The sequence below is a fragment of the Micrasema longulum genome, unplaced genomic scaffold (assembly GCF_059751315.1).
Source record: "Micrasema longulum isolate JH-2025_06_02 unplaced genomic scaffold, ASM5975131v1 h1tg000075l, whole genome shotgun sequence".
Classification (NCBI taxonomy): Eukaryota; Metazoa; Arthropoda; class Insecta; order Trichoptera; family Brachycentridae; genus Micrasema; species Micrasema longulum.
The window spans coordinates 70,288-97,539 of NW_028277282.1; the positions used below are offsets into that span (position 1 = coordinate 70,288).

The 27,252-nt window shown below is 32.2% G+C and overlaps 1 protein-coding gene across 2 annotated transcripts in view; it reads right to left on the reverse strand.

Annotated features, from left to right (window-relative positions):
* The window catches only part of LOC148284940 (diacylglycerol lipase-beta-like), a 77,254-nt gene that overhangs the window by 2,262 nt on the left and 47,740 nt on the right, over positions 1-27,252 (reverse strand). The window contains exons 2-10 of one of the 2 annotated variants that reach the window (XM_088232630.1): positions 19,164-19,259; positions 9,809-10,024; positions 5,761-5,873; positions 3,866-4,087; positions 3,332-3,481; positions 2,884-3,052; positions 1,758-1,881; positions 927-1,176; positions 242-334 (exon numbers count right to left, since the gene is read on the reverse strand). In XM_088232630.1, coding sequence (XP_088088756.1) covers positions 242-334; positions 927-1,176; positions 1,758-1,881; positions 2,884-3,052; positions 3,332-3,481; positions 3,866-4,087; positions 5,761-5,873; positions 9,809-10,024; positions 19,164-19,258 — 1,432 coding nt within the window. In that variant the 5' untranslated portion in view covers position 19,259. Of the gene's footprint in view, positions 1-241; positions 335-926; positions 1,177-1,757; positions 1,882-2,883; positions 3,053-3,331; positions 3,482-3,865; positions 4,088-5,760; positions 5,874-9,808; positions 10,025-19,163; positions 19,272-27,252 lie in introns of both variants that reach the window. The other variant, XM_088232639.1, reaches the window with a different exon arrangement.

The following is a 27,252-nucleotide window of genomic DNA, read 5'->3' on the forward strand; positions in this document are numbered from 1 at the left end:
TATGTTATATTTTATTTCATTTGAGCAGTTCAGTAGAAAATACTAATTACAATGTTGGTACCTACTTTAAAAAAATAAGTGTTTTTGTATCCAGTCATGCATTGAATTAAAAACTAATCTAATTATAATAAAGGCATGAAACATTTAAAAATACGATAAGTTAAAAATCAAAAAGAAGTTGTTAGCAACAAGATTGAATTCAACTGAAATGTTAGTTTTTTAACCATTTTGAAATACTAACCTGGAGTAGAGAATGCATACACCCTGAGATCTGGATACTTGGGACGAAGCTTCAGAGCAACCAAAACTGCTACACCAGCACCCAAACTGTGTCCTATTTAAAAAAAGTGTTTATTATTAAAACATTTAACTCTTGTGATGTATCACGAGTCTACATAGGATACAAGACTTGATATATCTCTCTTATTTATTTAGGCTTTGTAACAATTAAATTTTGATAAAAGATTTTTCTATTATTTATGCCTCATAATTTTCTGTGTCCAGGCGGATACAGGATACAGTTATAGTACAATAGAACTAGAACCCTGGACGATTGTTTTCGACTCGATGGCTGCTCTCAGGTAAAAATCAAGAATAAGAAAATCGAGTGGAGATAAGTCCGTCTCCTTACATAGTGGTTGGCGTGTTCGCCTACCATTCTTAAGGTCCTGTGTTTGAGAACTGGCAGAATAGATGTGCAATGTTGATTTTAGTGGTTTTTTTGAACTCCAATATTTCATTGTTCCTGGACTAGCACCTGGAGTATTAGACTGGTCAACTTACTTTTATGTAACAGACAATCAAATTAAGCTGCATTTGTTTTACAATGCAGTGCCTTATGCACCACTGGGTGCGAAAAGGAGATGATGATGATGGTATTGATTTTTGTGGCTTAAAAAATACATTCAAAATGGTTGGAATCTAACCCGTTATAACGAGGGTATAGTGCGGGTACTGATAGAAGGCCCTCTCTAACAGCGAGTGCAACTTGTGGAGCAGCTTGCTGGCGCCCATAGCCATGCCCTTGTGGGCTGAGGTGTCTGGGGGCAGGCCCTGAGCCTCGTACCTCTCACTGCCGGCTGTGAGGTCAGTGAAGATGTCTCGCAGTGACATGGATCCGCGCACAGCCACCACGATGCTCTGCGTCTGGTGGTCGGCTATTACACAGAATGGCAGCTGTAACACAAATTAACTTTAAGATAGATATCAATATACTACTGTGCTTTGATTTTGTTTTAGTTGTTTCGAATGTGTGTTGTATTGAGCAAATTCTGTGCCTGTTTCTAAAATGTGTATGAGTTTTATTTATGTTAAAAATTAGCCAAATGGATATGGAGGACCTTTTGGAATATTAATTTAATCTTGGCATATTTTTAAATATAGAAAAGATAATTATGTTTATAAAACAATTCTTTTTTACTGTTTACAAATAAAATTCTATTCTATTCTACCAAGTCTTTTGACCATTCATCGGTAGGTTAATGTGATAACTTTATACCTACTCTGTGTGTTACATTCACCATAGAAGATTCCATTAGAATGCCAATTGAAATGTATGATCATTTTGCTACAGAAGGAAAGATGATGTATCAGATAATGCTTCAGATTAGAACTATGTATTATTTATCAGTTTTATGGATACAGATATATCTATATATGTAATTATCAGTGAATAAAATCTTGGGCATGGGCAAGAAATGGGCTTATTTCCTCTCGAGTGCTAGAAGAAAAATAGTAATTTCATACATATATATTACCTCAAAAACATGATTTTTGAAGGACGCAAAAAGAATATCTTCCGTAGGCAATCCCGACAGGTATCTCACCCCGGCTAGGTGGCACATGCAGCAGTTGTCGTCAGTTACCACTCTTGACTTGGGTCTGGGAAATTATGTTCATATTATAAAATTTTTAACATATTATAATCGGTTCATTTTTAAAAAGCATTGTGTACAACTTCCATTAGAAATAAATCCTTAGGCGCTATAACATCTTGCTAATGCAATAACTCAAAATATGCAATACAGTGTGAAAAATAATTTGTCACTGGCTAAAGAACCAAAAGAAAATTAAAGAAGATTTGCATAGTACATTTTCTAAGTTTAATGCTTTGATTTTCTTCATATTTTTTATAATAGGTATAGGTTGCTTTCGGTAATTCAATATTGAAAGTATGTAAATTACCAAATATCAGATGAACTTAATTTCTAAAAAAATCTGGCTAAAATATTTAAATGACAAATGATGTTTTAAATATAAATATTAAATTATTTATTCATTTTAATCCATCGTAAAAGTAAGACTTTTTATTACAAGAACTTTGTCTTTTAGGTAATGTGAGATATTTCATGATACCTAATAGTGTGAAATTTGAAAACAAATTGAAAATGCGATTATTTTTTGTCATTTTTCGAGCTTTATCAACTGATCTCCCGAGGTTTTCAAAGTTAGCATGTATAAAAACCCATTAAGTTTTTATTTTATTTTAATGTTTTCACCCCCATTTTTTTTTCAAAAGCACATCCTTTGAAACAATTATAAGGAACTCCGATGATTTTATGAGTTATCATGTCCAAAATATGTTGAAAAATTTTTTTGAGTCCTAAACATACAAATAGATTTTTCTCAATATAGTAAATAATGCATTTAGAGGGTTTTTTCAGAATACCGACAATATGTACATTATTGTTTATAAAACCCAACGATAATTTCCAAAAACACTATTTTGGTTAAACTATTTTTCAAAAAGATTTCAATGGTACAAAATGTGTGCATTGTCTAGCTAATCGTAGCTATAGTAATCTCTAAGTTATTGTGCTTTCTAACCATGTTTTCTTTCCATAATACCAATTTATTATTAGAGGGAAGTAGGTAATTCCTAACCTCCAACATCCGCAGCACGTGGCGAATCTCAACAGCTTGCAGATCCCAGTGACACAGTTAGTAAACATTACGTACGGCCACCCATAGGCCGATGTGGAGAACTTAAAGAAATGCAACGCGTCATTTAGGTTCATCCAACGAGGTACTTCGGAGAATACCTTGTCAACATCTGTAAACAAATTGTAGGAAAATATTAACAACTTAGAAAATACTATCTGTGGGCTAGAGAATTATGTTTTTGATATGTTGTGTGCACTAGTTGAGAAAAATAATGTAGGCTTAGTCAGGATAGTAAAATATAGTTTGGGCTTCGAGGAATCAAAAATTTACAAGAGCTCAACTGAGAGGAACTTAAAAGTGGCGCTTAGTTAAGAATGCTTATCAGCTAGGTTAAATTGACGTAGGGTTTGATTAAGGTGGTTAGATTGGGTTGGGGTGGTAGATATACCTGTTGAGTATATGGGTTCCTCTTCATTAATCATCTGGATTCTTCTCATTTCCCTGGTTTCTCTCTTTTGGCGGACTCGCAGCAAGACGCAGCCGGCCATCACGTCGGAGGGAACCAAGTCTGTGGTTCGAAATATAGCGCTCAACAGTTCTGGAATATAACACAACACTCTTATAATCCAATTACTTACAAACCATTATATACCATAATTTAATAAAATAAGTCAATTTTTATATTTCTCCTTGCTGGTTTAATCAACAGTATATTTATTATCTCAGAACCTTTATAGATAAGTGATGAATTTAACTCATATTTATCAACATGAAGAACTAATTTGAGAAAGTATTGTAGTTTGTTTTTTTAAATATATATTTCAATGATGGCCACCCCAATGTGGTGGCGACTGTAATTTACCTAGTTATTAGTTTTTCTCTCAATAACCCATTTCACTATAATGCATTAAATTGTCTATGTAATATAGTTTGATTGGATGCCAGCGTTGGGTATCAATAGTAGCAAGAGTGTGCGAGTAACCTGCAACCTGTTGGAAGGCCTCGTCTCCATATTCGTCCTTCTTCAGACAGCAGCACGCCCAGCGGAAGCGGCGTGACCACAGCCCCGTGACCTTGGTGTGGTGGCGGGACTGGCTAGGCGTATCCTGGATGTCTCCATACTGTACAGACCCAAGAGGATCAAACACGATAAACAGCCCAAACACGGTTAGAGCGAACAACACCCAGTTGAACACTACAATACCTGTAACAAACATTGTGAAGATAATAAAAGTATAAGTGTTTTATTTAGGTACTTTTTTATTCAAATTAATACAAAAATTTAAATTATCTAGATCGCGCCAAACTAATAATATATAAAAGTTTATCGGTGCGTTTCTAATACAAATAAATATAACAGGAAATTATCATAAATAAACACAAAAATAAAACTATAAGTACTAAAAATATAAAAAGTATTATACTGAAAATTTATAAAAAAGGAGAAATAAAGTTCACACATTTTTGCACTTTAAAGTTTTGATTTTCGATGAGAAAGTCCTTTAATCGTCTGCTTCTTTGCTCAAAACTAGTTGAGTTCTTTACCTGGACGGGAAGCTTGTTTAACAGTCTTGGTAAAATAAATTCTGTTGTTTCACTTCCATAAAAGTTTTGTGCTTTAGACTCTACCAGTTTCATGGCTGAAATCGCCCTTTTTCGATGTTGGTGACTGAGCAAGGTTTTTTACTCATCAAAGAAATTCATTATTAGCTTATAGTGGTATAGTTGCTTCACCCCACAATGCTTAAATAGGATTGTTAATATTTTTGCTAATCTTTTTGATTTCATCATTTACAATGATTATCTTAAGGAGTCTTTTCTGAAGATTGTATATCCTATCGACGTATGTCTTGTGAGTTCCTCCCCGTAATTCCGTATCAAAGAATAGATTCTGCAAGACTTATCTAAACTAATTTAAGCAATTGAAAAGGTAATATTTCCTTCAGCTGATAAAGTTTTATCATACACTAAGCCTTGTGCAAATAATGTTGATGTGTTTTTCAAAGTTAAAAGTTCTATCTAATGTTAAACCAAGGTATACAATCGCTTACAATTTCTAAGTTCTCACATATACATGATATACTGCCTCTGTGTTCATTATGAAGACAAGCATAAGTGTGGGTTTTAATTCTAATATTTTCTCTCCTAATATGAGATGAAACAATATAGAGTACCTTAGTTTGTTGATATTTATTTATAATTAGACTATTATCGTGGGACCATTTTAAGAGTTGTATAAAATCTTTTTTATGTTGACGTGCAGCATTTGCTACTTTCTCACTTGAGTTGAGTTATGGCCGTGTTGTGCTTAATATTAGTATTATATATATTTTTTTTAATATTTGCGTTCTTATGATTTACCCAAATATTACATTTTTAGGGCCATTTTCATCGAGTTGTAAATAACTCACTATTAGAAAATGTAAATAAAGTTGGAGTAGAGTGGGATTCGAACCACGGACCATTGGCCCGTGAGTCCGAGACACTAGCCACAGGACCACAACCCGATTCATAATTATATATATGTAACATTTGTCAAAAAATAGTATGTGTATCAAATAAATAACGGTGCTGGTGTTTTAATTACTGCATTACCCTTTTGAGAACACTAAACAAAAACAGTATATCAGTGCCTATTATATTGCAAATATATTTTAGGCGTGTGGAGAATTGGAACTACAGGATCAACTATGCCCAATGCCGGACCTAAGGGACGCTAGCGCCTTGTCACTTACTGAAAAGGGATGGTAATATTCATGATGATGATGAAATGTCAATTTGACCTTCTCGTAATCTAATGGTTAGCGCGTTTGCCTACCAAGTATGAGGTCACGGGTTAGATTCCTGACAGGGATAAAAATAATATGGAATGTTTACCTTCAATGACTACTCTGGAAAATTCATCATCCGTGTCGCATTTGATAATCTTGCAGAATATCCATATTGTCCCCACAATGTTAAGAATCACTTCTGGCAGAATGAAGGCCACTCTGTAACAATACACCCTAATAAGAAAAATAATTAAATGCATACATTTATTTATGGCGATGTTATTAATCCATAGATTTTTACGGACTCAATAATAATATGATGCATGATAAAAAAATAATGATCTTTTTTTTCTACATACACATTTAAAGAAAAATCGTTTTGGGGGCAAGCTCCCTTAATTACGAAAATCGCATCAGAACTGAAATGGTTTGTAACAATAAAAAAATTGGCTTATGCATAGTAAAACACGAACAAATTAAAAGGATAAAAGATGAACTAAACTACTTTGGTTTTTTTAAAAATCCAATTATGTGCCAATCCTGGCCCACAAATCCATATTGTATAGAAAAATTGAGGAAATAGTTGTCAATTTTTCCCACTGGTTTATTTCATTGATTTTATAATGGTGATGCCTCAATGATGCTATTGTTTAAACATAAGTAATAAACCGTATGATAAGGATGATAAAACCAAAAATAACAGTTAATTACCAAGTGGGCAAAATTGTCAACAAGTGGAGATAATTTTGCCCAGCATGTTTTGTCTTCTAAAATTGTATAAATAATAATAATATAATAATTAGTATTACTATTCAACAAAATGGATAGGAGTAGTCCTATACAAAAAAAAATATGATATTGTAAAAGTTTGTTAAAACTGGGCAAAATTGTCACGTTTGACGGTATCAATATTAATTAATGAACCAAACAATTAAAATTAAACAAATACAAAAAATTGATACATACAAATACAATTCTGTGTCCGAGGGAAACGAAGAACACAGTTCTATGTGTGAAACAATTTGAACCCTAGACGAGTGTTTCCGACCTGATGGCTACTCAGGCAAAAATTCCGAATCAAGTGGAGAGTAAAAGGATGTGCGGTGTAAGAAAATCTATTTTTCTGTCACTCTCTCGCAGATGTCTCACCCCTATATTGCCCGAAAAAGACAACTGCACGCCGGACTGATTATGCCTAACTAAAATTGTCAAAATCAAGGTTTCTTTGTCCCGTTTTCCGCACTTTAAAACTGAACCGATTTTTTTAGAAACAGTACCAGAATGATATTTTCCGTGTCGGTACCTTTTCCGTTTTTCAAAATTTTTTAGCATATTTGTGTACCATATGTCCGAAGACGGCAGATAAAACTGGGCGCTTTATGGGTTTTTCGATGGTCCTAGCTTCCATAAGAAACAAATTATTTAAAAAAGCAAAACCATTAAAACACGCTAATGGTAAAATAGATATACAGGGTGTTCTTTAAACCCTATCACATCCGAAACCACGATGATCAGTATGAGAAAGAAGACATATTGGCACATAAAAATATTTTTTTAGAACGACTAAAATATTAAAAAATAAAAGGTAGAAAAAAACTAATGGTTGCTTACTTCTGCAGGGGAGAAGTGAGGGGGCGCAGCCGTGCAGTTCAGACCCCCCCCCCCTTCTCGTTTTTTTCTATATTTTATTTTTTATGATTTTAGTAATTCCAAAAAATATTTTAATGTACCAATATGTCTTCTTGCTCATACTGATCATCGTGGTTTAAGACGTGACGGGGTTTAAAGAACACCCTGTATAGTGTGTAAAAAAAATCACTGCTTTTGTATGAAGAAAAGTCAGACCGCGTTTTCTCTTAAGTTTAATTGCAATTCTCTTGGTTAAAAAAAGAACACTATTTCTACCTAGTAGTCAGTAGAGTCTCGGTTATCCGACCTTCCGAGTTATCCGACCTACCGGGGCAATGCCCCTTTCCTTTACCCGACTCCCGACTGCACGCATTATATTCGCGCGCCAGGCGACAGTCCTCAGTGCTCAGTGCTTACGTAGCTCTTTTGTAGCGCATTTTGATGTTTTATAGTCCTTAAAATGTAACATGATTAGAATGACAGTTGTCAGAAAAAGTGACGACATAACTTTGTAGTAACGTCAAAGAAGTTGATTGACACACGAAAAATCATTTGTATCTGGCGTGTTAATAATTTTTTTAAATTCAATGCTTGATTTTTTAAATACATAAATCAACATTAATCAGCTTTAAAACTAAAATAAACCTAATTACTAACGACGTTCTTACAAGGTTACATCATTTTGCAAAAACGTTAGAGATGGGACAAATTGATCGAATAAAAAAATAATTCATTTGATGTTGTTCATGAAAAAAGTATAAATGTCTCTTTTTTTGTGAATAATTGTGTTAAACACACTTATAATAGGCTTGTTTTTGGGTTTTTTATATCAATTTTCGGAAACAAAGTTTCATAATTGCATGAAATAACTGATGAAATCGATTTGATCGGTGATCAGTAATTTCCCATCACTAATGAAATTAGTTTGACAGCTGTCATTCTAATTAAGCTATATTTTAAGGACTACAGTTCGTTTCATTAGTTTATGTTACATGTACCTACGTATTTGAAAAATTTTCGATGCGCAAATAAAATCATGTAACATATTTTCAATGTCGTTTTTATCATTTTCCGTGTTATCCGACATTTTCGCTTATCCGACCTCGCCGCGGCTGGTTTAGGTCGGATAATCGAGACTACTGTATTTCTATTAGTGATATTTTACAATACAATGATATTTGTTCATAAAATTATAAACTCTAATAAAAAAAACAGAATTTTGGAAAAAAATTGATCGGAACCAGCATGAACACGATCACAATACTAGAGAAAAGAACAAAATTGGACTTCCATTTAGGAAAAAGGCAAAGTCACAAAATTCAATTTTATTTAAAGCAATTAAAAAGTATTACGAAATGGGAAAAAATATTTATGAAGAAAAAAACATATCAAAATTTAAAATAATGGTGAAGACATATGTGATAAACAATTTATAAATTAAATATATTTGCAATGTTATTATTAGAACACACATAACAATATGTATGATATGTGTGCCCTACTTTAAGATTTAAATAAAAAATAAAATAATCCACAAAATATCTAAATATTGTTTATTAATTTTATTTTATTTTAAAAAAGACAAATTTATTCATGCATTAGTAGCGGCCAAACAAAATAACAGTCGGTCATTAAAGACGGTGAAAGCAAAAATGAACCTGTATCAATATGTTGTCATTTAAGTATTTCAGATTTAACAAGGTCCAGTGATGAGCGTCCTCGAGCCTGCCTCCCCTGCTATTCGACCTCACTAATCGTTCGCATTAATGACCACAAGCAGAGAAATACGAATATCTACATAATTACATCATTCGTCAGGGTTGGTCAGCATTGCGTGTACGGTGTGTGCGAACGTCGACTTTCCAAAAGCAAACGATGAAAACAAAGTATTCTAAGTCTTAGATTAAGTATAAACCAGCAAACTGCCTGTCGGCCTCGTGGTGTATTAGTCGGCGCTTTTGCCCACCATGCAAGAGGTCTCGGGTTCGATTCCCGACATGGTCAATTTGAAATATTTATTTAAAGGGGTGTTTTTACACTAAAAATATTTCATAGTTCCTGTACTGATACCTGAAGCGTGAGCCTAATCATCTTCCCTTTAAGTGTTAAAAAATTTATCAAGATAAGCTTTGTGTACCAATGCAGTGCCCTATGCACCATAAGGTGCAGAAAGGGGAATGATAATGAGTTTTATTAAAATATACAGCAAAATACTTTTAAAAATCGTAATAAAACATTATTCATTTTTCTCTTGCGCATACGTCCTCTTTCTGCGCCAAGTAAATCCAGTAAGGGAATTTTATTAACGAATATTTATAACGAAGTACTATAGCGCATTGCTAAATTAATGTCCAATTTTTTTGAATTGAATTTTTGAACCGTGTAAATGGTTCCTGTATACTTCGTCTAATATTATCATATTTTGATGAAAAGTCTCAAAAGAAAAGAAAATACTACCGCAGGCTGCACAAAAAGTATTTCGCTCGGACCAGCCTAACGCCTAACCTCGTGAATGAGGAACTCACTTGATGGTCAGCAACGGCGCCACGTACTTCCTGGAGTCCGTGTCCGTCATGGTGCCGCGCGCGGAGTTGCACGCCAGCAGCGCCAACAGCAGCAGCAGCAGCGCCTGCAGCGCCACCACGCCGCCCAGGTAGGCGCGCACGGCCGCGCCCGTGCCGCCGCTGCACGCGCCCGCCACCGGGTAGCTGCTTGCGCACGCCAGCGACGTCAGCACCAACCTGGAACACACAGCATGCAGTTTTTTTTTATTCAAACATTTTTAATATTATCAGCAAAAAAAATTTTTAAAAGAGAATATGGTAATTTTTTAATGCCACAACCGACCAATTACAAAAAAGTATCCCAAAATTTTTGAAAGACATTTTTTTATTTTCTCTTTTTTAATCTTTTCCGGATTTCTGTATGGTAGTAGAATACCTGCTTGTTAAAATGCCTTTTTTTTCATTATGTGACATGTATTTTGTTAAATCTTAGTATTTTTATTTATTTATTTGGGAAAAAAACAACAGTTTATACATATACATCAAATAGAAGATAAGGGTGCATTGAAACTTAAATTGTAAAAACCATCAACCGGGTTACCCAATTTAATAAACTATTCTATGTAAATGTATCTACAACAAACTACAGTGCACACTCGCCAATAAGAAGAATCCATACATTTGCAAATGAATACGCAAATGACGTAGATGTATTTAACACAACACTTTTGAATTTTAAAAGGCAGTGTATCAATTTACTATCTTCAAATTGTAATACCTAAATAATACTATGTTGAATTCAATTGTTTACCGTTTACTGACTTATATCTGTATTCTAAATTAGTATTCTTCTAACTTCTTCTAATTTTAAGATTATTTTAATACAACCTAAACGAAAAAATGTACTCCTGTTCTCCACTGCAATGTATGTATGTATTATTATGTATCCTCATATATTTTCTACTAATATGTAATGATTTTTTTCATTTTTAAAATTATTTTATTTTTCTTTCTCTTCTTAATTCATTTTATTTTTTGCTTCTTTTTTGTGTAAAATGCATTTCTGTCTTCATATTTAAAAATGCACTTCTGTTCTTTCCACTTTTATACTAATATGTAAAGATGATATTTTTGATCTTTTTCTTTTTCTTCTAAAAATCATTTACATATTTTTTTGCTACTTCTGTGTAAAATACATGTATGTCATTATTTGTATATAAGTATGTAAAAACATGTAAAAGCCTAAAAGGCGTTTAAATAAATACATAAATAAATGAATAATAATTTTCCACGGCTATGTAAGTTATTAATCAAGTGTAGGTACACGTTAAAATAACCCAGTAATAGAATAAAATAAATTAAAAAGTTAAGTAATGTTAGTAATTCAGAAACTGCAAATAAAATATGTAAATATAATAAAAAATAATAAAAAAGTTTAAAAAATATATATATTAAATATATACATATATATGATAAAAGGGTTACCAATTGAAAATTCTGTTATTTTGTCAATTTTGATTTTTCTAATTGAAAAACTTTAGTATATCGTAAAAACATTTCAATTAAAAAAAAATGTTATTGTTCGATGTAACCTATAACGCAATGTAGTTTATAACTAGATACCATCATCATCATCCCTCTTTCCTCACACAGTAGTGCATATTGATAAACCAAATGCTGCATAGTTCAATCTTCAGTTACCTGAAGTTAAGGTGATCAGTCTTACACTTCAGGTGCCAGTCCAGGAACAATATAACATTATTAGTGTACAATATTCCGGAAGTGATGTGGTCTCTGGAAGAATTATTAATTTCAAATAATATCACATCTCGTGCAAACGCAATTTTTAATGTGACTGTGTAGTATTACAATGCCAAAACAATTTTTTTTTCATTTGGTCTTAAAATAGTATAAACATTATAATAATAAATGTCCTAACTTATATCAAATTATCATTAAATTATATACTTATTATCAACATTTCTAAACTATATATGTTTACTTGAAAGTTAAAACAAAAAAGAAAAAGAAAAAAAATGTTGTCGTCCTGTGAGCAACTCACATTGTGAAAAGTGTTCCTCTGATAAATCCTAATCATATACTTGCATTTGCTCTGACAAAGTTCAATGAGGAAGTTCAGTGGTTTTTTTTTATATTTTTGTATTTGTTAATAGACTATTAAAATAAGTTTTTTTTTTTTTTATACATCGTATTATCAGCGCTACGATATTTTAAAGTTTTGTATTTCTGAAATAACTCCGCGTTTAACGTCAGAGGTTCATTTCCGCTTATTTTCATTAAGTTCTTCCCATTGGTCCAGAAGCGACAAGCCGACCGGAAATCTTCCATAGCTCTCATATCATAGGTTGATTCACATGAACCAGTGACGTCATTCAACGTAGTGCGTTTTTAATAAAATATTTTTTATTATTTTTTCAGTACATTTTCAAGAAACTTTACATTACAATTTAATGCTGTAATTTTTACCCAGCGCAAGAAAACATTTTTTTGTATCCCATTTCCCGTGGGGCTGAAGTTCCTCATTGGTGTTATGTAAACACCCTAAAATATACACCTCGTCAACATCTACGCGATACCGGTTTTCGGGCAATAGTAAAAGCAAAGTGCGTCATAAAAAAAAACAAACGGAATAACTGAAAAGTGAGTAAACAATTTATGTACAGCCTGAAAAGTGACGACGTGATCAAACATTCCTTTTTGGAAAAAAAAACATTTTCAGAAAAAACTGTAATTACTTAGGTAACTTTTGACCTTGTTCTTGGATTTGATAAATGTTTGTAAGTAACTGAATCATTAGATAATCCCGTGACTGTTGATTAACATTATCCCCTATAAGACAATATTTCGTAGAAAGTCATGATTCTACCACTGAATTTCATAATTTCAAGAAATCAAATTATATTGCATAAATGTATATAGGTATATTTAATTTGGTTAATTATTGTTTTCCATAAAAGGCGGTAAGCCGATATAATAAAGAAAAAAAAGAAGGACAAAAATCATAAAAAAAAACTTTTAAGTCGTTCACGTTTGCCTTGCCAGAAATCGAATCCAGGACCTCAATAACGCTGGGTGAACGCGTCAACCACTACACAACGCGGTGTACTATCTCCAATCGATTTCCTTATTCATCAGCAGCAGCCATCGAGTCGAAAACACTCATCTAGAATTCTGGTTCTAACTTACACACAGAACTGTATTCTTCAACTACCCGAACATAAATTAACAATTTTCTTGGCAATGTATCCTATTGGATACATATGATCTCGTTTTTTCGCATAAACTAAAACGGCATTCAGTTAAAACTGCTTTATTTGTTTAATTGCATTATCACAATTAATTATAAACCTTGATTAAAACAACAACAAAAAAGTTTTGGGATTCTAAAGCCTTTTCAACCATCAAATGTAAAAAAAGTAATTTTTTGTTCTGCAAAGAAAGAGGTTAAAATAAATTTCAAAAATATATTGTAAAATAAAGTTGTAATATGGGGAATCGAATCTCGAAACTCTTGTCTACTCGTATATGATGTTTCATCACCGTAGCAAACGAATTGTTAGCCACAGTCTTTTAAGAGTTAAATAATAAATAATAAAAAGTTACCTTCATTTACCTTCGTAGGTAGTAATGTTATTGATTATTTTTTGCATAAAAATGCCTGCCTTAAAACAGGTTGTACCTAGTTAGGCAGACTAGATATGATCCAGAGAAATCTATTACCAAAGTGTGTACGAGTGTGTGGTAGATAACGTAATTGTTATTTTTGTTAATAAACTATGATTATTATTATTATTATTTCGGTTTTGTTTTTATAGCAATAAAGTCGTAAAGTTGAAAGGTACTTTTAAATAATTTAAATCCTTATTATTATAACAATTAATTAAGTATCGCTCATTTTATCAGCTTGTTAAACATAATCGTGTGGTAATTAGCCCTCTGACATGCGTGTGTCCCCCTATCATTCTCAACAACCCGATTGAATCTGTTTCACACAAACACCGGCCGCAGAACAGCTTTACTGTCTTCCTTGTCATGTGTTCTATCTTGGTGCTCTCTCTTATACAGATATATTGCTGTATCGGCGTCACATTCATTCGTCGCGTAGCAAGGGTAAATATTTTTTGTATGAAAATGCAGCATAGTTATACACATTTTACTTTCCAAATCTGGTTAGAAAATGTCCATTTGAAGATTACAAAAAATGCAACTACATAATTTTAAAAAATAACAGAGATATATCAAGTCTCGTATCGTATGTAGACTAGTGTGACATCACAGCCATATAAGAGTTAGAGACTTTATATACGGTGTTTATGCATACAAGAGCGTGTATATTCTCTTCAGAGGATATGCGGTGGAAAAACATTCGATAAATAGGTATTTGAGTAAAGTTTTCCTGTCACTCTCACATAGGTGCCTCTCAGAATATTGTGCGAAAAAGACGCACGTCGGACTTATTATGCCTAAAATCGAGGTCTGTAATTCCTTTTTTTGAACTGAAATGTAATATTTTTTTAAATTTATTTTATTTTATTTTATTTATTACAAACAATAAACAATACATAAAATATTGGTAAAATAATCACAATTTGTGAAGTTTAGATACTGTTCATCAATTATATGTGAACACAAATAAGTTTTTTAAAAGTTTAAATATATATTTTTTAATGTAATCAACTTAATTAAATTCTATTCATATTATGAAATTTATTACAATAAATTATACTAACTGGTTATTACAAATTATTTTACCTAACTAACATAAGGGACTTGGTTCAGTCGATAATTTGTTTCAATGTATTTTAGCCAGAAGAATATTATGTAAGTAGATACTGGCTAATTTTGGTTTTGTGATGATATGTTTGGTTTGGCTACACTGTTTGGCCCGCGCGCGCCTCTCTTCGCTTTTTCGACTGTTTTACGCACGCGTGCTTTTTGAATTGTTAAAAGAATTGTCCGCTATTTCGCTGTTTATTTTATGTTTTAGAATTCAACCATAAACAAGTACCTAGGTACCTACTTAAATTTAATATTTGAATTTTAACAATTTTTCGTTTTGGAATTTGATCACAAATAAGTACCTAGGTACCTATTTATCGATGAAAAGTCTTTTTCCAAGGTAATAAATAGCAAGCAAGCCAACGTTCGGGCAGGACAACGTCTGTCGGGTCCACTAGTATTTTATAATATTGTGAACGTAAAAACTATCTTCAATCTTCTATAAAACAAAAAAAAGTATGCATGTACAAAAATACATAAACATGATACCTTCATACGTAATAATTACTCTTTTATTGAAACTATCGATAGTTTTCGTTTTTTTGTAAAATAAAATTTAAGTTCCATAATTTATACAACTAGATCAATAATTATAATATTAAATAAAATAAACTCCATAGAAAATAATTACTCAATAGACGCTATGTATGATTGCATGTGTATAAACAATTAGATATTTAGTGAATAGATGACATCTGTTTAAATATGAATTTCAATATAATCATTTCCTGTAACTTTCACCTTATAATATTTATTGATTGATTTTCTTATTAAATATTTAAAAAATAAATTAAACCTGATTCACAAAAAAAACATTATTTCGGCCATTCCATCTTTCCAATCAATTCCGTCCGTTGTCACCATAATTCCACGTCTGCTCTCTAGTTGAAGCGTGTCCACAACGAGCCTCCATGCATATCCATCGGCTATCAGCTCCTGTGCGTCCTCCCAAGTCAGGTTCGCGTCCCGTAGTTCTGACATAAGCTGCTGACGAACAGTCTGCAGCGGACGTCCAGGACGTCGAGAACCTGATGCCTTGTAAAGTAGGCAAGCGTGGTTAAGGCTCTCAAGAGGCATTCGCAGTATATGGCCCAGCCAACCGAATCGCCTCCGCTTGATAACAGTTGTCAGCGGAATTTGGTGCGTCCGTTCTCTTATTACCTGATTCCTTACAAAGTCAAACCATCGCACACTTAAGATTCTTCTGAGACATCTGTTCTCAAAACTCATTATTTTGCTGTTTCGGGCCCTAATGAGAAGACACGATTCGCATCCGTAGAGGAGAATAGGTGTTAAAATAGGCGGCATTTGGTTTTCGCTAAGTAATTATTCAATCTTGAGAACGCCTTTATACTGTTTAATGTGGCACCTGCTACTCCTAGCCGCATTCCCAGTTATTTTTGAAAGCTGACTTTTTCTGTAACATACACTCCCAGGTATTTGAAACTCTCGACCCTTTCTATGATTTGGTTTGACAGAGTCAGGGGATTTTAAGCATCGAAGCCCAAAATGTTCCACAGTATATGGGTTTTTGCAATCTTCTTTTTCTTCTTCTTCTTATCAGCCCGTTTCACTCCACTGCTGGATATAAGCCTCTTACAAATTTTTCAATGTTTTTCTGTCCTGGGCACTCTGTTTTTGCAATATTGATTTTTAAATCCATTAATGCGGGGTACCCATTTAACTTATCAACAGTGATCAGAAGAACCCTGACTGAATCGTCAATTATAACCGCATCATCGGCATACTCTAGGTCACAGATTTTTTGGTAGAAGGAGATGGATATTCCTCGATCTAGTGGAATTGACTTCCTTAGAATGAAGTCCATAAGGATTAAAAAAGGAACGGCGCAAGAACGTAACCTTGATGAACTCCGGTGGTGATTTCAAACTAAATTGTCTGACGAGAACAAATATGTGATAACGTCGTTAATTCGGCAGTTGTCAGTCATGATTGTTTTGGAATACGGTGCCGCTCTACGCGGAGGTTGCGATTGCGATTTTCTTTCGATAGGTTGGACATTGCGATTTTAATTTTGTCCGCAACCACTCTAAATAAGGATTCGAACTACGGTGGAACCATTCTCTTACGTTTTTAAGTCAGAAGATACGTCATCATCTTACACTCCGTTTTCCTTCAACTTTTCATTGTAATAATATATGATACGGACTATTTGGCACTTTTTGTGCCGCATCTTTATGCGTATCTTCATTCGATTTATATTTATTTAATACCGAGAAGGTATAAAATAACGTCGATATTTATGTACAAAATTTTGTATATTTCTATGAAAATTCAAAATATTTTCGTCGGTAACCTGTGATTGAACATGTTTAAAAAAATTGCATGCGTATTCTATTTTTCATAAAGAAAACTTAATTTTACTTAGTAGATAAAATTGAAGTTAAATGTTAACTTCCAATTGAAATAAGGACCCAGCTTTCTTATCTTAATAATACATACATTTTTTTAAAGCAATATTTGCTTTCTCATAATATACCCAACTATTTAATTTTGAGGGCCATTTTCAACGAGTTGTAGAACTCACTATTAGAAAATGGGAACCAAGTTGGGGTAGAGTAGGATTCGAACCACGAACCTTTTATTTTCACGGGACCACAACCTGATTATATTTACTATGTTTCTTTATTTTTTGATGCGCATATTGTACGTATACTACAATTTAATAATTTTATATTAATACATAAGTTATGGTAGGCTCTCATTTAGGCATAAAAAGATGCCAGTTCTTGGGAGCCGCACAATCGTATTACGTTAAATTTGTGAACATTTTTATAGGTAATTTAAACGTATGACTAAAATATGGTAAATATATGTATTTTATACCTACATTCATTTAAAACCAAGCAGCATATCGAGGCTTTACTGACAAAATGCATTAAGTCATTAAAACAAGTTGCGAGATTATCGCATTTAAAGCTTTTTTATTTTATCAACGCATTATTTCTCCCACAAATTTATTTGATTTAAATTTTTTAAAGCTACAAAAGAAATCAACATCTTGCACCTATATTTAAAAATATGAAATTTATTAAGACTGTTGACTTAATGCTTTCTGTCAGTAAAGCTTCGATATATTCTTCCTTGAAGACAGTGCGAAAAATAAAGTGTAAAATATGTAGCGTTTCCTCGCGACATCTAGCGCCTTGCGGTGTCAAAATTCGTTAATATTCAAAAAATTCAGTAAATTTACAAGAAGGTAGTGCAAACTTATTCTATATGCCTCGATAAAAGTCTCCAATACATATTTTGTCAAAAAAAATTATTTACTCTTGTCACTTGCAAGGCAAGTCACCTTGGACTCAACCTTAAACAAATTTGCAAGTAGGTTCGCATTCCAATCAGCCATAAAATTAAAGCCAAATGAATATGAAAAGATCACTTCTTTTTACATATTTAAAGTAATTAGGGTCTATGAGATACTGTCCAGTAAAAAAAAATTGTTTCTTATTAGTAGTATAAACAATATTTTTAAATTTGTACTTTTGAATTCCCGCAAAAACGGGCATTGCATTGGCCACGCCGCTAATACGTCACGATTTATGACTTTATTCCATATATTATTATAATCAACTTTATTCCAAACCATTCAATTTTTTTCATAGAACATCGTCACGAATCTTGACGTCACAACTATCAATGCCAAACATGTCGCGTTTTTCAAGTGACATATTTTTTAAATTTTCTTTTCAAAGCTATATATGAAAACATTTCTCCACAATATCCGTATTGATTTCGGAAATACAATTAAATATTCTGAATTCATTTCATATATGTTTGTCTCGAGTTTAAAACCATTTATAATTCCTAATGGTTTTGGAATTACAGACATTAAAACAATAATGAGATTGTTAAATTAGCGCTTATTATTTGGAAAATCAATTAGCTTTCATTTTTTGTGTCTATTAGAAACTAACATGTAATGGAGATTCAACTCATTTATCGGCTCATTACATAAATCAAATCTAATTTACCCATGGTCGTTGAAAGAACATTATATTTACCATAATTAAATTAAACGACTTACACTAAACAAGAATAATCCCAAAATAATGATCTTCAAGTAGGATTAATTTAGCATAAACATATTTTAAAATATATTTTTTAATTGATTTGCCAAAATAATTGTATTCAGAACTTTTCCATGTAATTTTTTCCAGTTTTCCACCTTTCTGAAAGTAGAAGGTATTAAAACAAATTCGAAAAACATTTTTGGAAGGAAATAGGAAAGTCTAGGCGTTTATAGAAACGCACCATAACGCGCCTAATAAACCTTTCAAAACATTTATTATAAATATTGTTTTATTTATCATTTGAGATCATTAAACATTCGATATAATATTGTGTTCCTCTCGCGGTGCAGTGGTTTTATTACCCAATACTCTATGGATTACCAAATGTAGAATTAAATCATAAAGTGAACTTATTTGACTACAGTTTAAGCTTGTAGAGACAGTCGTGTAGTACCTACATATATGAAGGACACCCCGAGAAACCTGTCCACCCATCGGATGTATTTAGTGATAATGCGCAAGATGTATTGATTTTTACTTACCAAACTAGTCTGAAGAGGAACTCGAACAGACTGGGGAACACCATGTCATCCGATGCGGCCAGCCATTTCCTTCCCAACAGCCGGAGTGCGGGCATCCTGAAACATGTCCTACTCCCATTAGGGTAATTGCTACTTTAGACTCATGTCGCACCCCAAAAGAGACACAAGTAAACAAAACAATAGTGTTTAGAGTCTAGTATGACATTTAACATAAATGAGAATAAAGTATACTATGCACAAAAGTTTATGTTAAAAAAGTTCGTTATATACGGGGCAAATGTCGCGGTATATGTTATTTATACTTATATATATATATTTATTTATTAAGTGTTTGCATTGCATGAATTATTAATATAAATAAAAGTATCTAATATTAAAAAAAAAAGTTTTTTAAGGTGACCAAAAAATATACAAGATATATATTGTTCTGGGAAAATTAAATTTTACGGATTTAGACTGGAATAAATATTTTATTTAGGAAACAAACCGTTCTACACACATATTTATAGTAAACAAAATATATAAAAATGCAAATTTTGTTTAACTAATAATAAAAGTCTGCTCGCTATTCGCATTTATTGTACATAAAATTATTTTAATCTGTCGCTTGTACTCGACATATTTTTTTAAATTTATTCAAATAATAGTAAGTGTTTTTACTACGTAATAAAAAGTTTGGTTTTAAATTATAATACATTTTATAATAATACAAAGAACATGTCATATTTACATAAATATTTTAAAGATTAAATATTTAATTAGCATTTTAAATAAAGTTTTTATTTTCAGAATAAACTTTACTCCAGACATCTCCTATCTCTCGAACACAATAATTAAACACACATTTTCTTGCTACAAAAAAGGGGCATTCCAAATCAGTCTATAATATATTGTGTATTTCAATAGGTACTTCAACTATACTTCAACTATCAATTATATTTTGGCATCATTTTATACAATGTTTATGGTACGAGCATAAATGCTCACACATCAACGAAAAACACCTTTAGCTTTGGATCATGCAACCAGCGTAACACAGAACGAACCTTATTTAAGGTTCCCGATTTTTGATCACGAATTATTCTAACCCGTAGAGTAGATATGTTTATGTTTTTTTTAGTTTTAAATAGATACAGAACTCTGAATGAGTGTTTTCGACCTGATGGCTGTTCACATGTAAAAATGAAAAAGCACAATCGTCCGCCTCGTGGGCCACTATTCGGAGCTTTTATCTACAATGCCTTAGAGCCCCGAGTTAGGTTCCCGGCAAGGTCGGCAAAAATATGTATTTTAAGGGATGATTCTTACTGTAATATTTTATGGTGCCCAGGCTGAATCTGCAGCGTTAGACTGATCATATTGCCTTTATGTATCACACGTTCGATATACGCTACGGCAACATATGCACTGCTGGTTGCGAACTAGGAAGTCAGGGACTTTTTATTTTATTTTTTATTTTAATTTATTATGGCTTTTACCATTCTTGGTAATACTAGCCAGAAGCAAACAGTATTTACAAATAGTAAAACAATATTTCAGACAAAGTAAGTGATTACGTTCAATATTTTGTTATTTCACCGGTGGCGATGACCGTGGCATAGTATTTGTCTAGCAACGAGTATTCTTTAAATTAGTTTGAAAACACTTTGTCGATAACTTTACATACATACATTACTATACTTTATAGAAACACAGCCATTTTTCTGTTCTCTGAAATGCATTGTACAATAAATTATACGCGAATTTTTGTATACTACAATAAACAATTACAATTTTTGAAGTTATTTGAAGAGTTTACAAATTCTTTTTTTTTAAATAACTAAAAAAATATTAAAAAGCGGAAAACACGTTCATTCAAAAATATTTTTACTCAACTAAAATGTGTTTCAACAATGTTTAGGGTATGTCCAAATGTTTGTTGACAGGCAGGATACCCTACCTAGGGAGTTATTTAGATCTAAATTTGTTGCAACAGAGAGTGAAAACATTTTTTTGAAGGGAATATGGAAGTCTAGGCATTTACAGTTCTTACGACTTGTTGACTAGTTTGAGTGCCACCAGGTAGGAATGTTTGCAACACAGACTTTAAAATATGGACACTGACTTGCCTTATAAATAAGGTTTCCTTAACGATGTATCAAAACATCAAAAGGAAAGTTATTTTCAAGCTGCCAATATTTGACGTCGTTATTTTTTGTTAGCGAATGCCAAACTATCGAATCATAGGGTGCGTTACGATAATAGATGGTTCTGGTAAATTTGGGATAAGTCTTTCTACCACCTATTTCCCGAAATTATGACTATTTGTTTTAGATTGATAATCTTAGAGCTATTTATACAAAAATCATAAGCGCACAAGGCATAAAACATTTTTTGCATCAGCGTGCACTTTATTATTTCTCTTCTTTTGTTTTTTGTTCAAATGAAGATACATATTTAAAAAAATAATAACGTATCCCTAACTCTATGAGGCCAAAAGCCCAGTGTTGAGTTGGAGTACAAAATAATAGATAGTGGAAGCATGCATATTATCAAAGAATACTACAAATAAAAACTATTACATAAACATAAATTTCAATAAACATCTAAATAACACTTTGCAGTGTCTCGCAGCAGTCTCCTGCAATGGTCTATTCCCTCATTGCCCCTTTTTCAGCTTTCAAAGACAACAGCTGGAGGCGTGATGCAGAAGCCTGGGTGAAGATCTATGCAACATTCCATCGGTGATAGGTAACAAAGAACTCACACGAGAGGTAGTATCATACATGATCAATATAGTGCAGGCAATTGGTAAAAAAAAAACAAAGTAGGGAACAAAATGCCGAACACTCCTCTAGTGGAACGGAAGGCCTGTTGACTACTGCCAACAGGCCGGCTTCTCTAGAAGAGTTTTAAGTAGTTTCCTCTCTACGTGAGCAAATGCTGAGAAGTTCCTGATTACCCACATTAATAAATCCCTCCTGATCCCAATAGTTTAGATAAATTTTAAGATATTTAATTGCAGAAAAATCCACTTTTTGAAATATAAACCTTGTATATTATAAACAGGGTAAAAAAAAAAGCAACTGCCATATTAAAAATACAAAAAATGGTCCATTCCTTTTGACAAAAGCCAATGTTCATCCAGGGCATTGAACACTCTTGGGGCCGCAAAAGAGAAATTTCTCTGAGCGTCGTTTTACATTCTGAAATTTTATTATGTACTCCACTCGCATTCTAAATATTTAACTTTTGTACTTATTTATGGTTATCATCAAGTCAAAATGACCAGCGGAAAAAACAAGTAGTTACCTAGAAAAAATTATGACATGGCAAGTTTTCAATAATTCATAGAAATAAGTTTTGAATTAAAGACTATTTAAACTTGCTCTTTTGAAATTGACTAATAATTGCACAACATTTCAAGTCTGGAGGCACTTCACAGCAATGTATTCTTGAAAGTTCTAAAGGCCACACAAAACTTTTATAATAATTGTCAGTTAAATAAAATTGAACAACTTTTAAGCATAAACAGCGGTGAAAATAAAATTCAGTATAGTTTATGGAAATCTTACAGAGGTGAAGGAAGAAAAATTAAAGGTTTGTCCAACACAAATATTTTTTGTTTAGGTAATTAGTACTACTGTGCGGTAACCATTTCATCACTATTTTTTTTATGAAGAAAACCAAAAACATAATTCATAAAATAATATTATGTATCACTTAGTTATGTAGGTATTTATTTTATTTTATTTTATTAACATAAACGGGAAATCTTCCTTTTACAAACATATATAATACTAACATATTTGGCTTAATATATTATTTTTATTTTTTAAGAAACACAAATTTCCTTATACCCAAGATTTATAAAAAAAAATTAAACCTAAAAATTATACAAGATTTATATTTTAAAAATTAACCTAAAAATTTTACAGCATATTCAGTAGAAAGTTTAAATAATAAAACATTCTACAGTAATACAAGAAAATTATAAGTACTGTTTCATACAGCTAGGCAAAGTGAACAAAAAAACTGTATGTATTATGAAATGCATGAATAAATAAATATAATTACCATTCACCATCTTTGAAAAAGGTTTGTTCTATAGGAACAATACCCTACACTAAATATATCAGATACGTGGGAATAACTATTGCCGAGTTCACGAAGTCTATTTAATACGGCATTGCAAATATACACTGTCCGTGAATTGTTGCTACAAAACGGTATTTAGATATTATAGTTTCACAATACTATGATGCGTTTTGAATATCGATTTAAAGTAGCGTTTTGTTTTTTAATCTTGATATGTAACCCAACTTAAGTAAATAATGCAACACAAACCTTACCTCTCAACTCTCAAATATGTCAATTCACATCATTTAAAATTAATGATAGCGAAAAATACGAGTACATGCACTGGGGAAGTCACAACACTGTATAAATGTCAAACTTTGAATCACGGTTTTTCTACATGTAAAAAATGGCCATGCGCTCATCCAATTTGAATTTACATAACGTAAATGGTTCCAAAAGTTAAAAACAACTGGATATCAATGAAGATAAAAACTATTTCAAAAATAATGTTAACGTTATAATGTAACTTCACAACGATGTATTATTTTCAGACAATAATTTGACGATCCCGCGGAAATCTGCGCTAACGTTAATATAAGTACCGATTTTAGTTTTTGAAAACTGTTACCAATTTTAATAAAATAAAGTTAATTTTTAAATTTTGTTCGATCCAAAAATGATTGAAAAATACCTAGTTCTGTAAGTAGGTAGATACTTTTCGATTTAGATGCTTAAGCGTTCGAAGAAACGGCAACACTGAAATTTTAAATGGATCCAACTTCAAAATGTGAACGCTTGATCTCAATAGACATAAATTACTTATCTTTTGCATTATCTGTGAACTTTGAATTTATTTTTATCTCATTACTTCCAATAAACGATTTTAATGAAGGTCTGCAGTCTATAGAAGCTGGTTAAGGATTACCTGAGATTAAGATAGAGCTACTTATGATTCATTATTGTCCGTGAACTGCTTTGAACATTATCATAATAATTATTATATTATACATGTAGATGAAATTTTATGAATAAGCTGTTGGTAGGTAGGCATTTATTGATACTGTTTTCAAACATTCTTATAGATAATGTTAAGTTAGTATTAGAAATGTTATAATCTCTTCTTTCAAAATGTCTGTAGATTTAAATAATTTATCATATTATTTGTTTCCGTAGTATGCCAAAACATACCTGAATAATAATGACTACTTATTACGATGTACCCGGACTTGAATGAGCATTTCAGTTTTCCTTAAAATAAATGCACGCAAATAACTTGAAGGTTTATTTCCTTTAAAAAAAATTATGGCGCTATTTTTGTGAAAATTCCCTCAAGGGGTACTACTTCTACCCTCACGCCATTTCCCCGTAGGGGTAGGCACAGATAATGGACCGCTACACACGTCTATCCTGGCATACATTTATAGCATCTTCCACATTCATACATCTTGTCATTCATGCCCTTCGGTTCTGCCTGCTTTTGACATGACCAGACTTAAGATTTCAGTTTATCTGATCAAGCCACGTCTTCCTTGGTCTTCCTCGTCCCGTTACTGTTCATTCTTGCCATATATACCCGTTTTAACATTCTTTCGTCATCCATTCGTTCTACATGACCAAACCATCTCCGAGACCCTTTCTTAATCTTATCAATTATGCCTACTCGGATTCACACTCTCACCCGATTTCATCATTCGTAACCCTGTCATACATTGAATTCCTACACATTCGTCTTAGCGACCGCATTCACCCTGCTTTCATCCTTCCTCTGCCAGTTCCATGTTTCACTTCCATGCATAAGTGTTGGAACTGAAACTCCGTTGTGCACTGGCAGTTTAACTTCGATTGACACATTTTTATTAGCAATTACTGTGCTTAGTGCACCGTTTATTTTGTTGCCCGCATTTCCTCTCCTTTCAACATCTTTTGGCTCAACCCCCCATGGGCGATGCACAAAAAACATCCTAACACGCCTTGAAGCTACAGAGCGCATAGACGGTTGGGATTCTAGTTCTTCGTTTTCAATTATAGGATCTAGGCTACAACATGTTTTGCAGCTAGGGGCGCATGAAAAATAGAAAACTAATCCCTTAGTTACATAGAAAACTCACCCCTTATTTACATTTTACGAAAAATAACTAAGAAGTGTTCTGAATTAAAAAAAATAATCGTTACGGATACAATTAAGATTACAACAGGTCTTGCAGCTACAGGGCGCACGGGCAGTTGAAAATCTTGACCCTATTTACATTTAATATTGAAGTTATATATAATTTTACGGTTAATTTTATGGTTAATTTAATTTACATAGTATTATGGAACCAAATATTAGCGAACGTATTGCAGCTACAAAGCACATGGATGAATGGAATACTAGCAACTCAAAAATAATTTCAAAAATAGTTTGGAATTCTAAAACAGGATTTTTTAAATACTACAGTTAAATAATAAAGTGGCATTATATATTTTAAACTATTATTCGGTCCTAATTTTGAAAATATTTATTTCACAATTTTTAATACTCTGTACGCACCCAAAGAAACGGGTCGCAGGCATCGAAATGTGGTATGTAATGATGTCGATCTATTTAATACAGATTAATGTTTTTCTTTTTTTTTGTTATATGTCTTTTTATTCTAAATAGTAATTATTTTTATGCCGTTTTCTTTCATTATTTAATTTTTATTTTTATGTTTTATTTTGCACGGCTTAACTCCTGCATTGTACACAGTGATACAAAATCAAATACTTATACCTACTACAATAGTACTCGTGATGTAAATCAAACAAATTACATCAAATATTATACGTTAAATAAACCAAATACAAAGAAAGATAAAAATTGAGATGGAAAATAAAAATAAAGATAAGATACAATACATCTTTATATATAAGGAGAAAACTAAATATAATTTATTTTTGTCTGTATCTTTATATTTCCAAAATAAATATTTATGTATCTTCTCCTTTATCTCAATTTGTCATTGTTACCCTTAAATCTCTTTTTATTTTAAAAAACAACAACAAAAACATCACAATTTCAGATCTCTTAAGTGATTATACTTTTTTCAAAGTATTTTTAATTTCTCCTTCATATTACCCAATTTTATTTCAGCAAAATATACTCAAATATTATTTAAAAATAAAACGTTTTAACACCAATACATCAATAAAAAATATCAAAATAAAAAAATCCACCATCAAAACGTACACTGTTTAAATTATATCATTTTAAATGTCACGTAACAGATATTGCTGGCGCAACGATGATCATAATGTAACGTTTTCTACGTTCAGTAGCTCAATCACAAATAACTATCGACGCGCTTAAAAAACATGCTAAGCATTTGAGCGATCACAATGAACAACAATGAACATGCTTAAGTTAACGCAGTCATAAGTCAACGCGTGTGAAATCTCTAAGTTTACGCTCGTGTCGGTTTGTTTGATGTTTTCCTCGTAAATAAATACAGTTCACTGGCGAAAAATCGGCGTTTACTATAAAAATAATACAATATATTGCATTTGCAAAATAGTAAGGAGCATCTGGTACAAAAAAGTGAAATTTAATTATAGTTACTATGGCGACTGCTTTTCTTGACATTTGGCTTGCCAACCGCCGCCGGTTATATGCAATAAGGAGCATGATAAATAATACACAAATAAATAAAATAGCAGTTTTGGAATATTTTCCATATTTACACCGGTGAAATTCAAATATGTGATTGCGCAGCAGAATTATACGTCGTGAAACGTAAATATTTTGACATTTAATATGTGGTGTACGGATGTTCTATTGTGATCGCGAATGATAAAAAAATTGTTATCACGTCGCTTTTTAGCTCGTCGATAGATATTTGTGATTGAGCTACAAAGGGTGGTATTCCAAACGCTCTCGCGCCCGTATTATCTCGTGTATTCACATACAAAATACACGAGAAAAACTGTTTTATCGTGCTACGAGAACGGTTCAGAATAGCACCCCAGGTTATTTTAATCTGTCTATAATGCGTAGGTGTAGATCTCGTACCTA